General features: G+C 39.5%; 1 protein-coding gene across 4 annotated transcripts in view; it reads right to left on the bottom strand.

The window, feature by feature from the left end:
• Positions 1–19,441, bottom strand: part of HECW2 (HECT, C2 and WW domain containing E3 ubiquitin protein ligase 2) — a 370,790-nt gene that overhangs the window by 23,064 nt on the left and 328,285 nt on the right. For all 4 annotated transcript variants that reach the window (XM_049615928.1, XM_049615927.1, XM_049615926.1 and 1 more), the window contains 6 exons: positions 10,266–10,418; positions 8,395–8,493; positions 4,947–5,076; positions 3,789–3,935; positions 3,027–3,141; positions 104–189 (listed from right to left, as the gene is read on the bottom strand). In XM_049615928.1, coding sequence (XP_049471885.1) covers positions 104–189; positions 3,027–3,141; positions 3,789–3,935; positions 4,947–5,076; positions 8,395–8,493; positions 10,266–10,418 — 730 coding nt within the window. The remainder of the gene's footprint in view (positions 1–103; positions 190–3,026; positions 3,142–3,788; positions 3,936–4,946; positions 5,077–8,394; positions 8,494–10,265; positions 10,419–19,441) is intronic.

Below are 19,441 nucleotides of genomic sequence, written 5' to 3'. Positions count from 1 at the left end.
CAAACATGGGGTGTGTTTACTGAGTACTTAGCAATTATTAAACATAAGCAATTCCAATAATAATTATATTAATGCATTAAAAAATTAACTAATGGCATCTTACCTGTAACAACCTGAGTCGCTGTTCATTGTTGAATCTTTCCACTGCAGCCCAGAACCACCGAATTACAATATGATTGTCATGATATCCTATTAAACCAATCAGGAAAGCCCACATTACTTTGACTTTTCTATGTTAAGATGACACGACACCATGACGTGTCGACAAAAGACCCCCAGACATCTTGGATTCTTTAAAGGTTGTTTATCATTTAAGGCTAGGGAATAACACTGTAAATACAATCACATGAGTGTCAAAAGTCAAACAAAGACAATACTCAATGAAACTAGGAGGTCTCTGTTTCCATTTAGTGGTCAGTAAACAAAACTGGTGGAGAGAAGAACAACAAAGTTGTCATTTTAACCATACCATTTCTGAAAAAGATCATTGCTGTTACTGGAAATACCTAACTCTTTTGGTCATTCATTTAAGAAATAATTTTCAAGTATCACTATGCCAAGCACTGTACTAAGCTTGGGGGTAACAGTGGCAAAGAAAACAGACCCTTACAGGGCTTCTGGTAAAGGAGAGACATGTTAATCAAATAAGTATACAAGTAAATACTTAATTGCAAACTATTTTAAAACTACATATAATGTTCATATTTTTAAATCAACTTACTTTTTATTAATAAAAAGGAAATCGTAATTTTATTACTCTATTTCTTTCAACTAATAAATCGCAAATAACCACGAACCTAAATGTTACTTTTATTCCATAGCTTAGTAGAATTTAATAAAATGCCAAAAGTATCATCCCTGGGAGGATTAAGGCAGTACGTGTGGATCCCAAAATCTTTCATCGGAGAAAAATTAAGTTGAGAGAAGATTAAGGTACAATTGGTGATTCAAACCAATTAACTCACGTGCTCGAGGTACACAAAGCCACTCTCATTCCGAGTCAGCACAAGTAAGTCCAACATACAAGGTGGGTAAAAAACGATTTGAATTTGAATTTTTGCTCACAGGTTACAGTGGTTGTAGAATTTGGGGGAAATTTTGCCTTAGCGTTTACCATTTGATCAGTGATGCTTAGTGCCCTCTGGACAAGAAAGGGATCCAAGTGAAAGGTAAATATATTTATACCGGACATGGTGTTATACAGGCTCCATGTCCATTTGGCAGAAACTAGCTATTTGGTGCTGAGCAAATCGTTGTCTCATCTATAAAATAAGCACAGTGGCTCTTTATAGCTCTTCTGATCTTACGAATCAGGCCCCTTTCTGCTTCTCCTTTGCTGTTTGTGCCAAACCTTCTGGAGGAGGAGGACAGCAAGTGTCTCTTCATATTCTCTACAAACAGCTGCCTAATGACCACATGGCAGGTGGCAGAGCTGCCTCTTCATCCAGTGCCAGCTAGTTGGGTCAGAAAACAGCTGGGTATCTCACCATCTCTCTGCCTCCCCACCCGGAGCACTCTCTTCCCAAGCATTTCACTTGGAAAGATTTACAATAACCATGGAAATAGGGACTTGAGTAGACATACACAGTGAATAAAGCTTACAATACGTAAAGATGAATATGGCTGATCTGATTAACAGTGTTGCTATTAGAATCTGCCAGTGGGGGTGGGGGGAGGAAGAGCTAATGGCATTTATGGTAAGATTTTTAAGTTATGTAGCATGCTGGAGAAAATTGTGTTCTAGGTAGTAAAAAGAGCTTGGTTAACAAAGTTACAATAACCAAGGCCACATATGGGTTACACATGGGGCCAGTGGGAAAAGATGCATCGTAGCAATTGGGTTTCAGAAATAGCAGCAAGAGAGACTGCAATTTAATACCGCCTTTCAGAGAAAATGGGCACGCACGGCCAGCCCACGGCAACAGCGATGAGCTGGAAGAGCCACGAACAGGCAAGAACAAAAGCAATTCAGCAAATGTTAAGGTTATTTTTTTTTTTTTACTCCAAACTTAAAAAAAAATTTTTTTAATCTTTTGTTTCCGTTTACAGATAACTGAAGATAGAGATGTTCAGCTCTCAGTGTATTCCGCTAAGTGGTTAATTCAGTGACTTAAAGTTTGTAGTTTTTACTCTCCAAGTTCAGAACTGCTGCTAACCTTACATTCCGAGTTAAAAACCAAAAGCCAAAATCACAACAAAAAGCAACTGCTATTTGTCATGACTTTCTGAAGACTATCACACTGCAATAAATTTCAGAAAAGGTATTCTCTCTTTGCTTAAAATTATGGGATAAAACTTAAACTCTGGACCACCATCAGGTCCCTTTCAAAGTCTATTGACTCAGTGATGAGATTTCAATGGCTTCAGTCCCAACTGCTAATGGACAATTTATAGTGATCTACAGAAATGCCACTTCTAAAGCTTCCCAGGCGGTGAACTGTCATACGATGCAGGTTTTAACTAATCTTACAGTAGTTTCCTTTTCAGTTGAACTTCATGCTTGAGTTTAGAAGGGCCTGTTCAATAAGCTTCTTGAATTTTGAGAACCAGGTCTTATTCCATTTATGTGTTTCAACCGTGAATTACGACTGGTAGGTAGTTCAGTGAAACGCAGAAAAACTGCCTTTGCTCTATTGGGAAGCTTAGAGGGTGTGTCGCTTCAAGTTTTAGAATGGAGGGAGAAGAGGTGGAGTTTGACCAGGTGGATGTGAGTTCCTAGGTGCTTCACTAACAACACCATAAAACAATTAATTAGTGTCCTTATGGTCACATTTCTTCACCAACAATTAACAGTTATGACATCCTCAGATGGTGTGTAAACAGTCCTTCCTCCACTTGATGGATGAGGTAACTAGGAAAAGAAGGGAATGTACCTTGCCCAAGGTCTCAGAGGAGACTGTGGCAAACCTATGATTATAATACAGAGTGCCTTGCCTGTCCTGGATTCAGGCTGGCATTCAGGCTAACCATTTGCTTCCCCTTAATATGAAACGTAAAAGTTCAGCCATCTCTAAATCACATTTCACCTCCTCTGTATTCTGTGTTGTTTCTCCAGTCACTCAGGTCGATCTCAGCTGTGCCCGCGATGACGAGTTCCAGTTCTCTTGCATCAAAAACAGACACCAGCCTGGCATCCACCACCTGTGGAGTAAAAAGAATGCAGGGCATGGCTTGCGAGTCAGGAGAAATCTCAGCTATAATTAAGCCTCATCAGAAAAGGAGGGTACAAGGAATTTTAGGAATAGGACGGAAGTGCTCTGTGTAGGCACTCTGAAGAATGCAGTGCTCTCGACAAATATATTTTTAAGACAAGATGGATGAGCTTCTCCTCAACAGAATTTTCATTTTAAAACTGACCACTGATAAATCCAGTTTGTTTTTCTCTTTTAAAAAGATCTAGTGCTCCTCCAAAGGAAGTCACATGGAGTATTTGTAACAACTCATTCAAACCCTAAGATACAATCACTTCACATAGCAAGCATGAGACGTGATCACCCGTATCAAAGCATGAGTAAGACGTATGACTTCACTGTTATTAGTGGTCATTAAGTCATGAAATGTTACTTGAATTCATCATTTTATTTCAAAGATCTCTTGTAAGGGGGCATGGAGCTTTTTTGTGTTCTTGAAACCCATACAAAATATATTGGAGTTTTTAAATTGAAAGTGCAATAATAAATATAACAAAAGAAAAATGGAAACATCGCACACAAATAAAGCACCAGAAGATGAACTGTGGTATCATAGATAGCAGCCTGCAAAACCCCACTCCCTCTGATTGTCTTTACCTCATAGAAGCCACGCACTAAACTCTCTGTTTGCTGAACAACACCCCTCTCAATCCGCCATTTCACCATCCTCTCGATGTACTCCTTCTTGTTCTTCTCTGTGACCGGGATATTGGCACCCCCTGGTTTTAATTCTCGTTCGGTAATCTGAGATTAAAAAACAAAACAAAACACTGAACATAAAGAAATACTCTTCATGTTAGAAGAACACTGCTACCAATGAGCCGAAATCACCCAGCTACCTGTCTTTGCCCTGGCCAGGGCGGGAGGGGGGTTTCCACAGCAGTGGGGGGAGGTGCAATATGGAGCCCACGCACACACTGGTGCTCAGTAAAAACTAGGCATTGAGCTGATGTCTAAAAGCCTCAGTGGTTAAAAATCTATATATTGTGAGTGCTGGAGGTTAAATTTTAAATCCTGACTAAACAGTAAGTCTTTTAAATGAAAATAAATTAGCTCCAGGTTCTGCCCCACTGCTATTGGAATGTTTGGCAAAAACATATTTTCGCAAATTCCATTAGGGTTCAGAATCAACTACATATCAAAAGCCAATATTTAAGTAAAGATTTGCCTTAAGGAAGCAGAATTACATTTAAGTGAATGTTACATTGAGAACTTCTTTTCCAAAACACTAAATACAGAAGACCAGCCAAACATAAATGTGTAAATAAGAATATTACTTATGAAACAGTATATAATTTTTGAAAGAAATGTTTTTAACCAACGACCATGTTTTCAAACCTTCACCAAAACATTATTTCATCCCTCAGCTTCAAAACATTTTCTGCTCTTAAACATGAATGAGAGTTAAGTACAAATGCCAATTAAATAATTTAATATTCAACTCTGGGGTAGCATGGACTTTGAAAAGCTGTATTTTATACAAGGCAATTCTAAAATTTTATGTGGATATTTTAGTTGGAAATAAAAAGAAGATTGCTTATAACACACTAAAGTTACCACAATCTGTAAATTAGACCATCCTACTCTGCTGTTGGTATTAAAATAATCTTTGTAGCCAAAATTATTATAACTGTATATAAACGGGGGTTGAAACCACCCAACAAGCCACAAATAAGTACGCATATGAATTAATTCTTCATCAACCAACAGCCTTTAATTACCACGCTAAGTCACTGGGGATTCACATACACAGACCTGCCCAAAAACTTCTTCATTCACAGTGAATGTCAGGTCCAGGATGTCATGGATATCATTGTCTTTCATCCACTGCAGGCTCTGGTGGAACTCTTCATCAAGGTATTCTAGATCACTCAGGTCACACAGACTAAGATGATAAACAGATAGAAGCAGATATGTAGGGATGACTGTTAGGAAAACCCCACAGACACAGGAAAGAAACTAAGAATTGAAGACAAGAACAAGGTCAACAAAATAGGCAGTGATTTCTGGAATGTTCTCAGTCAAACTCAGTAACCAAAGCAGCTAAATAATAAAAAAAAAAAAAATACGCTATACGATGTAAAAATCCTGGATATATAAAATGCCTTAAACCAACCAGCCTGTCCGAGTGGCTGCCATTTGCCTAGTCATTCACGACTAATGCCAGAGCAGGAACTGGAACTCAGGTGTTCACAGCCTGAGTCCCATATTCTTTTGGCTATGTTATACCACCTTAAAACACTGTTCTCATAATTAGATATTTTTGGTGTGTTTCTATACTGTACTTGAACTTTGTTATTTTTTTCAAAGACTAGACTGAGTGATCCACATTCACATACATCTCCTTTTTCTTCATGGTTCTTGTTCTTTCCAGGTTTCTGAAAACAGCAAGCTATGGAATCTCTCTACAATTATAATAGTTTTCCATACTTCTTTCCTCTTTTTTCATTGTGGAGAGAGGATCTGCATACAATGGAGTTACTGTTATATAGCCCAGTTTTAAGGTGGTAACAACTGATTTGCTTTTGTTGTTTTGAATTTTCCCCCCATCAGCCCAATTTCAGAGGTCATTTTGTTTGGTTCAGTATAAACATTTATTAGGCATCAAGGATGTGCCAGACATCTTAACAGCTACTTGATAAACAGTTACTGCCCTCAGGGGCTAATGGTCTACTTGGGGAGACAGGCACACAAATAGGTCAATTAATATAAGGTGATGATGATAGCCTAGGCTGGGTAACACTTAAAATTTGTGTATTTCTTACATGAATGTTACACTCCAATTAAAAACAACGATAAGGTAGATACAGGGAGCTCTCATAGCAAGAATGCGGGACTTCAACCTGGAGATTCAGGAAAGTCTTTTGGAGTAGGTAATACCTACATCAAAATTTGGAGGCTGTTTAAAAGATAGAGAAGTAAAGGGAAATGGATGAAAAGAAGGAGAAGGGGGAAAAGAAAGGGAGGAGAGAACAACATTAACAAAAAAGCACAAGGCCATGGAATATGCAAAATACTCAAGCATACTGGTAGTATCAGAGAGTTAACCACAAGACATAACATCCAGAGAAGGCTAGGAAGGTAGCTGGGACCAGGCCTTGAATATCATTCTAAGGAGCGTGGTGCTTCGGAACTACTGAAATATTTTAGGACAGGAAGTGACATGATCAGATGTGAGATGCGATTTTAAATAGTTCTCTGGAGATTGTAGTATAGAGGATTACTTAAGATGGGGGTGGGGAGAGGAGTGGTTCTCATCAGATGGTGGAGGCAATTAGTAGACCACTACAGTAATCTGGCCAAAATAAGATAAGAGTTTTATTTTAAGAGCACAGCTATTAAGGGTGGACAGGAGAAGATGAATTTAAGAATTATTTAAGAGGTAAACATGAGCATTAGTAAATGGTATCATCAGGAGTATAAAGAAGGCTATCAAAATAGGGGTAGCAAATGAACTCATGTTGCAAGCCAGCTCTGATTAACTGCCAGTCTTGAGGACTATAAGTTGAAAAAATTCCTGAGGCCAAAATGAATTCAGTGGGGAAAAGTATGATAAATGATTTGTGAACCACAGCATGGCAGTGGAATGGGTGGTAGGGAAGAGTAGAATCTGTGCTGTGTACCTGCCATCCCTGTGTGAGGGTGACTCCCGGTTTCTGACCAGTGACCTGAGAATCCTGGCACCATGGACTGTGACTAGGCACATGGGAGAAGGTACACTTTTAGGTTGAGGAAATTGAGGAGTTTAGTGGTCACCATGTTGATTTTGAGATGCCTAGGAGACATGCACGTGGAGACACTCAGTGGAATGTTGACCACATGAGCCTCTAACTCAAAGATTAAGACTAAGGGTGCAGATGTGAGCCAGTAGGAGAAGAGACAGGTGTAGACATTTCGCCATGACAGCACATAGAGAGAGAAAAGCAGGAGGGGGGAGAGGCAAGAATGGAAGCTCCAGGAACACCGAAATTTAAGGGGAAGTCAGAGGAGAAGCCCATGAAGGAGACATAAAAATAAAAGGGGAACTGGGAGAGAATAGTGTCAGGGACACCAGTGGAGGAAAGACACAAAGTAAGTGGGTGGGGTTCGGGGTGGGAGTGGTCAACAGTATCAAAAGCAATAGGATGATACAGTAAGATGAGGACTACAGGATATTCTTTAAAAGCTTCTAAGGGTTACTGGTGGCAAGGAAGCCAGGCTAAAGTGTGTTGAGGGCACATCAGCACAGACCACTCTTTTAGGAAGCTTATAGGAGAAGATGAGAAAAGGCAATGAAATGGGAAGGTGCAAATCGGACAAGGGGAACCCGAGAGGCAAATGGACAGTGCCCAGTTGCCCAGGGTTTCATCTGCCCAGACACCAAAAGGGAGGAAAGCAAAAAGTCTTCCTACTGACCCTCTTAAGAGCCCATTAGAAACGCTTGCTTTTCATTTGAAGTCTAGGCTTCCATTTTACAGAAAGCAGGCACAAGGCCTCTGTCAGGGAATAAGCTGGACAGAACCCAGCAATCATTCTGTGCTTTCTCCTTGCAAGTTTGAGCTACTACCCCACCAGACAGTTGCCTTCTCCTGTTTAGCCTTGTAAATGACTACTGATTACAGGACAGAAACTGTTTGCTCTACATTTTACAATAATTGCAATCTTTCATTGTGGCAACAATGAAGAAAAAGTTCTGTGAATGCTAAATTCTCATCTGCCATAATAAATTACTATCTTGCATATAGGGAAGTCTCAAGAAAAATAAGGGACTGCCCACCTCCAGCAAACAAACAAAAAATAAGACAAAAACAAAACAAAAGGAGAATGAAAACTTGGACCAAGAGTAAACAGTTGAAGTCTGCATTAAGCAATATATAAAATGCTTCTCATAAAGGATAGGGGGCTGTGAGTCACCAAGACTAACCCACAACTATTCTATTAATAATCGGCATTAATACCACAGGAATTCCAGTGCTGTATTTGAAGTACAATTGTTTTGAAGAAACATGTGTTGCAACAAATGAGAATAAATTTTCTAGAACAAAGCAAAACTAAGACTTTAGGGGCAAGACAGAAATACAGGGTTGGGGAAAACACAGTGACCATATTTGAAACTGTTTTAGCTTCAGACATCTAAGCATGACACTGACAAAAGGCCCTTTTTTAATAAAAGAAATATTACATTCTGACATATTAATTGCACAAGCAACAAAAATACTCTTACATTCTGAGAAGAGCTTTATAAAAGGGCCGTGTGAAGAAAGCGTCCAACAAATACTGGTGTATTAGCGCAAGACCAAGAATCCTACCACTGAATCGGAACCTGTGAAGAAAAAGCACAAGACAGATTACACATCATGAAGCAGTTTCTAAATTGTTCTATCTGACTTCTAGAAAGCCTTTCAGCTCTAATCATCTAAGTTTGTCCAGGACTGATCGTTTACTGGGTCCGTGAGAGTTTGTGTGCATTGTAGCCTGTGTCTTCATTAGGCAAATATTCACATTTACTTGAAAAAAATCTGTTTCACTCTGTTAGTAATTCCTTCACCTCATGTTAACAATGTCTACCATGTAGCACCCCACATGGTCAACACGAATTCCCCATGAGCATGTCAGTGAAATTTCCCCAAGCCATTTCTCAGAGATGACAGACTGAGACCAGCGGTGGTGGGGAAAATGCTGTCCCCTTCTAGTTTGCTTGCAAGAATATTAGCAGAATTTCTCTAATACAAACCCACTAGCAATCCCCTCTTGAGGAAAAGCCCAATCTCAAAGTGAGAAAGTTCCTATACCTGGTCTCTCTCAAACTGCACTCCGGATGGTAATTGTCACGATCCAAGAATTATGCATGTGGACCTTTGGGGGAGTTTCCTCATGGGACATTCTGTTCTCTAAAATTTCAAGGCTCAATCCTATTCTGAATCACTTTGGAAACTTTACTAAATACATCAGTCATGATTGGATTTGCTGAGATGTACACTTATTTTCTCTTTCAGAAAGGGATCCAAAAGTGTACATCCACACTGAAGTCCATACAGTCCATCTGTGATTTTAGTATTAGACAGCCATTTTAAGATGAATGTCCAGCAGCTTTGTTTTCTTTATTTCCACCTAAGGTAGCACAACTGTAATAGCTACAGTTAAGAGGACTCCAAATTGTAACTAAATGGAGTTAATTTGAAGAATAAGTCCTAAAACTTAATGCCCTCCACCCACCAATATTAACTTTCATGACTCAAAGAGAATTTTTCCATGAGTCTTACTTCTTTTTTGTTGTTGTTACTATAAATAAAGAGGAACAAGCAAATAGGGGTTATAGAGTATTTAAAGTGTATAAACGCAGGGATTAAAAAGGTATGTAAGGACATTTGGAAAGAGTGCAATTCAGGATTTTCAGAAAAAGTAATCCCCAAAGGGGAATCCTATACCAGTTTTCCCTGATGATTTTATGTGGAAAAATAGGAAAGGAGCAGTCCCTGGCTACAAATTTCAATAGCTAATAGGGTAAGCGCCACTGCTGAGACTCTGAGCCCGTGTCCTTCTGCCAGGTTCTCTTCTACTATCAGTTCTTCCAGGGCACCGCACCCTCCCTCCCTCTTACTAGAATGCCATCATCACCTTCAGCCAGCACCCCAGCTGCTCTGCCCCACCCCCAGTGTTGGCCACTTCCCCAAGGGCTGCTCTAGCAGCTGCCCGACCTCTGGGCCAGGACCTTCTCCCACTCCATCTCAGAGCTCAGAGATGCCCAAAGGTGCAGAGCAGAATCTAGTGATTTTGCTGGGAACCTAACATCATCTGGAACCTTCTTTCAATGGGAGAAAAAAAACCTTTTGAATTCTACCCAACTCACTTAAAATTGGTCTTTTGGAATATATTACTTCTCGGTCTTTTGGCTATGATCAAGTGTGGAATATAATCTATCCCTAGCTTGGAGACTGCCTGCATATTTAAATTTGACAACAAAAATAAGAGTCAAATGAAACTGAAAATATGATTTTCTCCAAGGAAAAAAGTGTTAAAAGAAATAGGGGTTCCTATAAAAAATACTCTCACAGAAAATCAAGTGAAAAAAAGTGTTGAGGAAAAAGTACTTACCATTCATGGTGATTGTCTACAAAAGCAGACATGGGACTTATTTGTACTGTGTATGTGTCGTTGGCTGAATATTCAAATAAGCCATAATATGGGTTAAAGAGTTCTCTGGATACGAGGAAGAAAAACTCTCTGGAAGGTCCACTGTAATCCAGCCTTTAGAAAAATTCCACAGAAAGAATAACCAGTTATTCTTATTTTTTTCTATATATTGGACACATTTTCTACAGAGCTCAGCTTTCTATAGAACAGTCATTACAAGTCTAATTGCCCGCATGTCTGGACTATCAGAATAAAATGAATGATCATGAGTCCCAATCTTATCCATGTCTTGACCCAGAATAGTGGAATGGGCATTTGTATGAGGCATATATAAGGCTAAAGCTACACATCAGATAACGGATAAAACAGGCAATATGCCAATAATTTGGTTGCATATATACACACATATAAAAAAGTAAATGTTTTCAATGTCTGGAATGGAGTTATGGAGAAAGGGAGTACATTGGGAAATACTTAAACAGAGTAAAACCAGAGAGTATCAGCTACCTACATCCATGGGACATGGAGTCCTTATGGATTTCTGAAACATTTTGAAATGGGAGAAGAAAGAGACTTTCCTGAACTGGTGATAGGAGAGTACAGATACAAGACCCCCTAGGGAGATCAGAGGCCCAAAAAATGGAATGACAGGGTTCGAGTGAAAACTTTAAATTATAAAACACCAAGGAAAATTATAGACAAGTAAAATGAGGGTGTCTAAAGCTTCCTAAACGAAGGTATCCAGAGAAGAGGCTGAAACTCTAGCACCTGAACTACAGTGTAAATTCCATTTTACTTAGAAAGACATCAGGGTGAAGGAGACGCATGAGAAGCAATTGCGTTAGCTTTGAGGAATGACAAGTGGCCAAGAATGCTGAGAGCAAAAAATGCAGCAAAGAGGAGTTTGTAATAGAGTGATTTGATATGCTAAATTTAAAATGAAAAATATAAAGCACATCTATCCCACGATGACAAGTTTACACAAGGGTTCAAAGAAAGGAGGGAATGCTGGAGGGGAACGGGAAGCTGGGTGGTGGGATTCTGTAAGATTTCTTTTGTTCACTCTACTTTTTTTCTCTTCTGGAATTTTCTCCATCGACATTACTGCATTTTTTTTTTTTTTTAATGAAAAAGGAAAATCATCTGAGTCTTTTCCAGTGATGGGATTGTGTGACAGAGAAAAATTACCTTGTTATAGGTGGAAGAAAGAGATGGGATACTTGTAAGCAAAATAAAATGGCTTTTATAGCTCTTCATTGAGAGTTTAATAGAATTTACTTAGAACGTACTTCAGCTATTCACATACTACTTTGTCAACTTTTGCCATATCTGAATATATAGGTACTGTTAAGTGTGCTTACCACGTTTCATTATCAACTTTAAATTTTCTTGCTTTTCTAATGTAGCCTGTATTATGTCTTACATAATATTTATGAAATTATGATGTGCCAGCTTTATTTTTTTCTAATACACATTAAAAGAAATATGTAAATATTTAAAAAATGTCAGATTGTGTAATAGCTAAAATCATCTCATACATCTCCAGTCCTCACTGCACTTTGGGAAATACGAGTGTAGACAGGAAACCTATGTGTGCAGAAAAATGCAAACATAACACACGCTCTCAGAACCCGAGAGGCCTTAAGGTGACATGACGCAGCTGTCTCGAGGCAGCTGAATATAATTGTGGCTACCAGGTGACCACCAGCATTGGTGAGACTGTGCTAAGATTACCATGGGGACTCCCAAAGCAGCACCTGGGCTGCCTCCCAGGCACAATGACGCAGACTACCTCTCCACATGCTAAGACCGCAGCAGTTGCCTGTGGCTTCCTCCCTCGGTCCTACTCCTGGCCTCTGACGCCACCGAGAACAAGTAGAATACTTCTTCTACTTGAATGCTCTTCACATACTTAGGCTTTTTTTCAACAAATATTTGAGTGCCTATTATATTTTCAGTACTAACCTAGATGTAAAGATATAAAATCTTTCAAGAAGTAATTTTCTATAGGAACTCTTAAGTGTAGCAGTTTTGGTAGCCCTGGCTCTCTGCGTCCTCCCCCACTCTTGAACATGGCCACGTCTTTCAATCTCCTCTGAAGGAAAGGGCTGGGAATTCCCTTGCCACCCTGGTCCTGTGCTCTGGACACTCTCCAGGGTGTCAAAGTCTGACCTAAGGGGTGGTGTCTAATACTGATAACAATACTTCAGGTGTGGTCTTGTCAGCACAGAGCTTAGAAAGAGCCCTTGTCCTCTCTTCCTGGACACTCTTCTTGCTAATGCAGCTTAAAGCCATCTTTCCTTGTGGGACAGCCGCTTTACTTTGTTGATTCATAATGTGCTAGTCATCAACTCAAACCTTTCACCTGTGCTGCTTTATCCCAAGACTCTCCCCTCCTGTCTGCATGTCGCTGTATCTTTTTAGGACCTAAGTACTAGACTTTATACTTCTTCCTACTAAATTTCACTTTGTGAAACATGGTCCACATTCCAGTCTACCCAGATCCTTGTGGATGCAAATGTCCCTTTAAATTTCCTATTGATGGTGAATTTCATCATCAGATCCTTGTGTCTTTCCAGAAATAGAGAATGCCAATCAAAGGCATCTTAGAAGTCATTTTGTCCATCCCCTCATTTTACTGAAGAGAAGACTCAGGCTGAAGGACATCACTGACTTGGATCAAATGAAAGCTGCAGGGGCAACTCTAGGCCTTGGCACAGGTTTCCTGACCCCACATTTAATGCTCATTACTCCTTACAGCCTACCGGTCAGTACATTTTAAATGTTATCAAGACTAATAAACATGTTGCTTATAAAGCAGGGGTTAGCAAATTAAGGCCTGAGGGTCAAATCTGGCCCATCCTCTAGCTTTGTAAATAAAGTTTTATTGGAACACAGCCATGCACATTTGCTGACATGTTATCTGTGGCTGCTTTCCCACTATAGTGGCAGAACTGAGTAAGTACAACAAGAAATGTATGGCCTGCAAAGCCTAAAATATTTACTATCTGGCCTTCACAGAAACTTGGCCAATGGAAGATCAAAGAAAGGAAGAGGAAAATGCTCCTTTATTAAAATACCTGGCTTACTATAAATCTTCATGTTTAGTGAAGATCTCTTCAAGGAAATAATGACTATAGTACCCTAGGGTATATGTAACCTTAAGAATAGTCACAACTACTAAGTGTGAGACTGTGGTCTGCAGTGGTCCCTGACCTGAAGGGCCTTTCAGACACAATTGAGGCACATGAAGGGCCACAGACAACTGAAATGTGAGCCAGTTTTATAAGACGGTTTTCTTACAAAGAGACAACTGGTTTAAGAAAAATGGGCTTATAGCTGCTTAAAATTAAACAGTGGCATTCAGTTAGAAAGAGCTTTGAGCTTCAACTCTCAGTGTTTCCATAATACCACACCTACCAGAGTGTATTATAATAACCTGTTTATGTGCTTGCCTCCCCTATCCGCACATCTAGGCTGTAACCATACAGAGAAGGGGACCGTGTCTCTTTCTCATTTTTGTATTCCAAGTACCTTAGCCTGATCTACCACAGGGGATCAATGTCTATTGTTGAATCCATGAGTGGAGCTCTCTGATGCTCTCTCTAAAGAAAATCAACATAATTTACATTGTTATTTGACAATCTAGCAGAGTGAATAATTTTGCACAAGTTTGCCTTCAGGTGGTAGATTTATTCAGTGATATTAGGGTATGCCAATCCCTAAAAGACAACTCGATTTGCACACATTGTCAGAAATCACTCAAGTGAATTATATTTAGCTTGGTGCTTGTCCCTTTCCAGATCTAATATCTTCTAATATGGTAAAGTTTTTAAAACAACAAAAGTGGACCTCACTGATTGGTTTTTGTTTATGATTAGAGCTGATTCTGGCTAAAGATAAGGAGAGTGTTCCCTGAAGTGTTAAAGTGAAAAGTAAAACTCCTTCCCCCCCCCCCCCACCCCCAAGAGAGAACAAAGCTAATAATAGTTCCTCTAGGAGGAAAATGGATCTTCTCTAACTGGTCACGTTTTTATCTGCTGGTGTGTGCGTGCGTGTGTGTGTGTGTGTGTGTGTGTGTGTGTGTGTTTTAACTCTAGCAGCACTGATGGAGCCACTCTAAAGCCAAGACAGTTTTAAACATTTGATTTGATTATCATCCAAAGCTTAGAATGCATATCTGAGACCAGGCTGTAGATTACAAATGATACACGTCTACCTAATTCAGTAAGACGTGTCCTAGCAGGGCATCTCGTGCATGTGCTTCCTGCAATGTCTTACCAACCTCTTCCATATAAATAGTTAATATGACTCATATCACAGGGATCGTTTGTTACATTCCTGTTTTGCCAGTTAGGTTGGTTCCACAGCTAAAGGCTTGGCACGGAAGTACAGAAACTCCAGACAACGGGTGGGTAGCCATACAACAGCTGCATCTGAGGGCATTTCGGAATATGCACAGATGTCTTTGGGCTGGCAGTGTAGTTTTGAGCCCACGAAGTGCTGAGGAAGCATTTTAAACACCACCTCGTTGTTGGGCCAACAGCACCCAAGTTGTCAGCGGTATTCAATACTTGTTAAAATAATTAATTTTGTAATTTTATTCTCCTGTCCTTTGTTTCCAACTCAAAATTACCAAAAACAAAGTATTACCACGTAAGTAGAGTACTGAATGAAGGAGGATGGTGGCAGTAGGAAGTCACACCATTGTTTCCTATAAGTTTTCTGGAAGGCAGAAAAGCTTTGCTCTCTTAATAGTCGGTTCAGGCAAACATGGCCTTCCTACTCACCTTCTGATTCACCCTCGGGTATTTATAGCAGCAAGGCATTAGTTCTTGAGCTACTTAAGGAGGCCTGCTGGGTGAGTAAAGAATTTTGCAAGCAATTAGTGTGACAAACAAAATTCTGCCTGGTGATACCAAGCCCAAGCCTATGCAGAAGTACCCTTCAGCAGGGCTTGGATTATTGGGATCACCTTGCAAATGTCTCTTTTTGGAGAAAAACAAGCAGCACCATAAAGTTTAACTTGCATCTTTATAGACTGACTCCTGAGGAATAAATGGTCAAGCTCAGGACTCCAAACAAGTTCTAGCAAGGATTAGACCAGTCATATGTAAGAGCCTCTGGTTATTTTATAAGCAGAGATGCAGGAAAACCGTTTCCGATCTCATCTTCCTTAGTTATGTTCATCTGCCTGCCTCAGGAAACAGCACAGAAGGAGCTCATCTGTTCTTAAACCCCCGAACTACAACTGTTTGCACACAGCCCCTCCCTAGTCTAAGCATGGTTTTGCAAGACAGATGATTGATGTCAATAGATGGCACCTCACATATAATGAACTCATTCTTCCTTAAAGAAAGGTGCCTTTTAAAGATCTGGCCATGGGGGGAAAAAAGAGGCGAGGCAATCACAGTATAAACATTCTTTCTTTATCCGGGCCATTATTGCCTTACTGTTCAGGGTACTAAGAAGTTAATGGCCCCGGACACCTTATCAGAATACAACAGTCTGCCTAGCTAACTTTTGACACCACGTAAGCTTTAGTTGCTAGGGCTTTTAACTGAGAAGAAAATAATATGCTGGAGAATATGCAGTGCTCTACTGGCCTCCTTCCTAAAGAAGCAACTTCTAGGCAGACAGAAGCCCAACAGAAAGAGGCAACCACATGCATGCAATTTCCCACCACATTCTGTCAAGATGACTCAGTTTCCAGCCATTCTGCCACTGCTGACTTCCTACCCTTTTTTGCAGGGGCAGATAACCAAATTAACTTGGGTGGAAAATGTAATGACTAGAACAAAACCTCCAGTTCTAACCAAATTAAATCACAGTGGTGTGCTTAGAAACTGTCTACTTTTTGTAAAAAGCCAACCATAACATTATTTTAGTGAGAAATAATAATTACTTGTCAACTAACACACTTGCATTCACAGGCTCTAGGACTATTTTTGTATTTTTAAAAATGAACATTGGTTATCACCAATATTCTGAGATTAATTTTACCTTACATGGAATTTGTAGTTATCCTGTAAATTTCTGACTATAAATTTTCTCATAATTTCTCTTGATTCAGCTGTTCCATTTCAGAATAATATATATGTATTTCAGACTTATGCAAAGAGCTCAAAGCAGAGCTGAAGTCTGTGAATCTGTTAATTCATACTTTTTTTGGAGTGCAAGCAGATGCAGTTTTCTTAAAAATAAATCCCTTTTGAGGCACCTCGGTGGCTCCGTCGGTTAAGCGGCTGACTCTAAATTTCGGCTCAAGTCAGGATCTCACAGATGGTGAGATTGAACCCTGAGTCCGGCTCTTCGCTGACAACTCAGAGCCTGCTTACAATTCTCTCTCTCCCTGTCTCTCCCCACCATTACCTTTAATAATTTGGACTTTCCACAGAATTAACCATTTCTATATACATGTTATTCTACTGACCTTAAGTGCAGAAGGAAGTATACATATACCCAAAATCACCCTGGTGGCACTCTCTCATCAGACAATAGGGAAATAAGAAAAGTTGTTTAGGGAAACATTTCCTAAATCTCCCAAATCCTGACTATATGCTTTCATTTGGCAAATATTTTGTCTTAGAATAGTTTTTTTTATTTACAGAAAAGTTGCAACGATAATACGGAGAATTCTTATATACCCAGTTTCCCTCTTATGAACACCTTACATTATTTATAATTAATTGACAGATACTGAGACATTATTATTAGCTAAAATCCATACTGTATTCAGATTTCCTTAGTTTTTACCTAATGTCCCTTTTCTATACCAGGATCTCATCCAAAATGCTATATTAATGTTTAATTGTCATGTTTCCTTAGGTTCCTCTTGGCTGTGCCAGTTTCTTAGACTTTCCTTGTTTTTGATGACCTTAACAGTTTTTTTATTTAATTTTTTTACGTTTATTTATTGTTGAGAGAAAGAGAGAGTGCTAGTGGGGTAGGGGCAGAGAGAGAGAGGGAGACAGAATCCAAAGCAGGCTCCAGGCTCTAAGCTGTCAGCACAGAACCTGATGTGGGGCTCGAACTCACAAGCTGTGAGATCATGACCTGAGCCGAAGTCAGACGCTTAACCGACTGAACCACCCAGGTACCCCTGATGACCTTAATAGTTTTAAGGAGTACTGGTAAGGTATCTTACACAACGTCCCTCAATTTGGATTTATCTGAGGTTTTTCTCATGGATAGACTCACATTATGGGTTTGGGGGACCAAAGATTGTGGAGATAAGTGCCATTTTCATCACATCATGTGAAGGGTATATACTATTAACATGATATATCACTGTTGATTTTAACCTTGATCATTGGGCTATGTGTTTGCCAGGCTTCTCCACTCTGGACTTACTTCTTTTTCCCCCTTCCCATATTATACTACTGGAAGAATGTCATTATGTGCAACCCACAATTAAGGAGTGAGGAATTATGTTGAATTATTTGGAAATCTTCTGCACAGATTTGTCTATTCGTCATTTATTTATTTACTTATTCAATCATGTATTTATATCAGTACAGATACTTACTTTATAGTCTGGGTTATAATCTAATCCTACTTGGTTTTGTTGCTCAAATTATTCCAGCTTGGGCCATTGGGTGATCTTTCAGTTGGTTCTGGAGTCTCTGTGACATACTCCTACCATTGTGGATGTTTTGAGCACTTTTTTACTTTTTGCACTACAAGCTACTTTAAGCTCCATCTTGTATACTTCCCGCCAGTCCTAGAATCAGTCATTTCTCCAAGGAATCTTGTTCCTTTTATTGAGGAATAATATTAGAAACCAAAACTAGCCACTGGGTGTATATGTTTTTAAATACCTATTACTGGGGCTAGACATGACACGTTTTGAGAGCGTTAAAATTGATGGAGGGAGAGAGATGGAAAACTTTCACCTCTACACTTATACTTCAATAGAAAAATTTAGGTAGATTTTCACTTTGAATATTGATTATAATCCAGAAAGGAATGTTATGATCTTCAATTTTAATGCGGTTAAATCAATGTGCCTGAAAAGGTGGCAAAGTCTAAAATAACTTCTTAATTATATGTTGTTTTTGAGGTTTCTATTTTTTCAGCAAGAGTGCTATTTTAATCTTTTAAAACAGGGTATGTATTCTCAATGCTTTAACAGCAAAATGAAGTATATATATAGCTAATAACCTATGTGTATGATGTTGACATGAATAAAGACATGAGACCAGAAGTTACCTGGCCATATTATTCCAGCTTCAATAAGCCATACACAGAAGGGGCTTGATTAAGATTGTTCCTGATGGCTGAGGTCACACTTCAAAATGCCCTACCTCTTGTTTTCCCTCTGGGGTTACAGGAAGGAGACAGGTGATGGAAACAGGAAACATTTGGACATTAGTGACAACCGGATACAAAGGTATCAAACCACACTCAGCCTGGGCCTCCTCCTAGGAACAGATGTCATCAGTCCAGATCATAGGACAACTACCTGAGGATGATCAAGCAGGATAAGCATCTGTTCTATTCGAACTTCAGTACCAGGGCCTCCAAAGACTCTTCCCTACATCTCTGAGATCTCAACAAACTGTGCAAACAAAGAAGGAAGGCAGCTGGACTCCTGGGGGAGGAAAAGTATTCTCACCCAAACGAGACTAGTTATGTAAGGAAATATTTGGAATGCCATGTACACCTATGATTAGGCTTAAAACATTCGCCTTCATTTTCAACTGTGCACCTGCATCTTAAGCCAACAGAAGCTAGAAGTCTATTAATGCACTTCAGCAATGAAAACAAGTCACGGGCAAGCTTCTGCCCAAATTCTGTCACTTAGTCTTGTTTTCCCATATAATATTTTCCTTCAGTGTAGTTACAGCTGGGACTATATACAGCATATGTGATGAGACTAGTGGTTATCAGTCAGCTGTAAGAGTGAAAAGATCCACAGGTAGGAAAAGATTCTGATAGAGCAGAGTTCAGGAGTTTTGCCTCTATCCCAGTGCTGGTCCAAGAGTCCTGGATGAAAAGCCTAGTTTTGAATCCTGATTTTGCTGTTACCTAGTTCAGCATGTGCAAGTTATTGTACACTTTGGAGCCTCCAAATTAACCATATATTGAATGGCTGCATCAATTGAATGGTTGGGTATTACTACTATGAGTCTATA

Source organism: Panthera uncia (genome assembly GCF_023721935.1).
Source record: "Panthera uncia isolate 11264 chromosome C1 unlocalized genomic scaffold, Puncia_PCG_1.0 HiC_scaffold_3, whole genome shotgun sequence".
NCBI lineage: Eukaryota > Metazoa > Chordata > Mammalia > Carnivora > Felidae > Panthera > Panthera uncia.
Note: the sequence above shows the minus strand (reverse complement) of the source record. Positions and strands in the feature narration are given on the sequence as shown.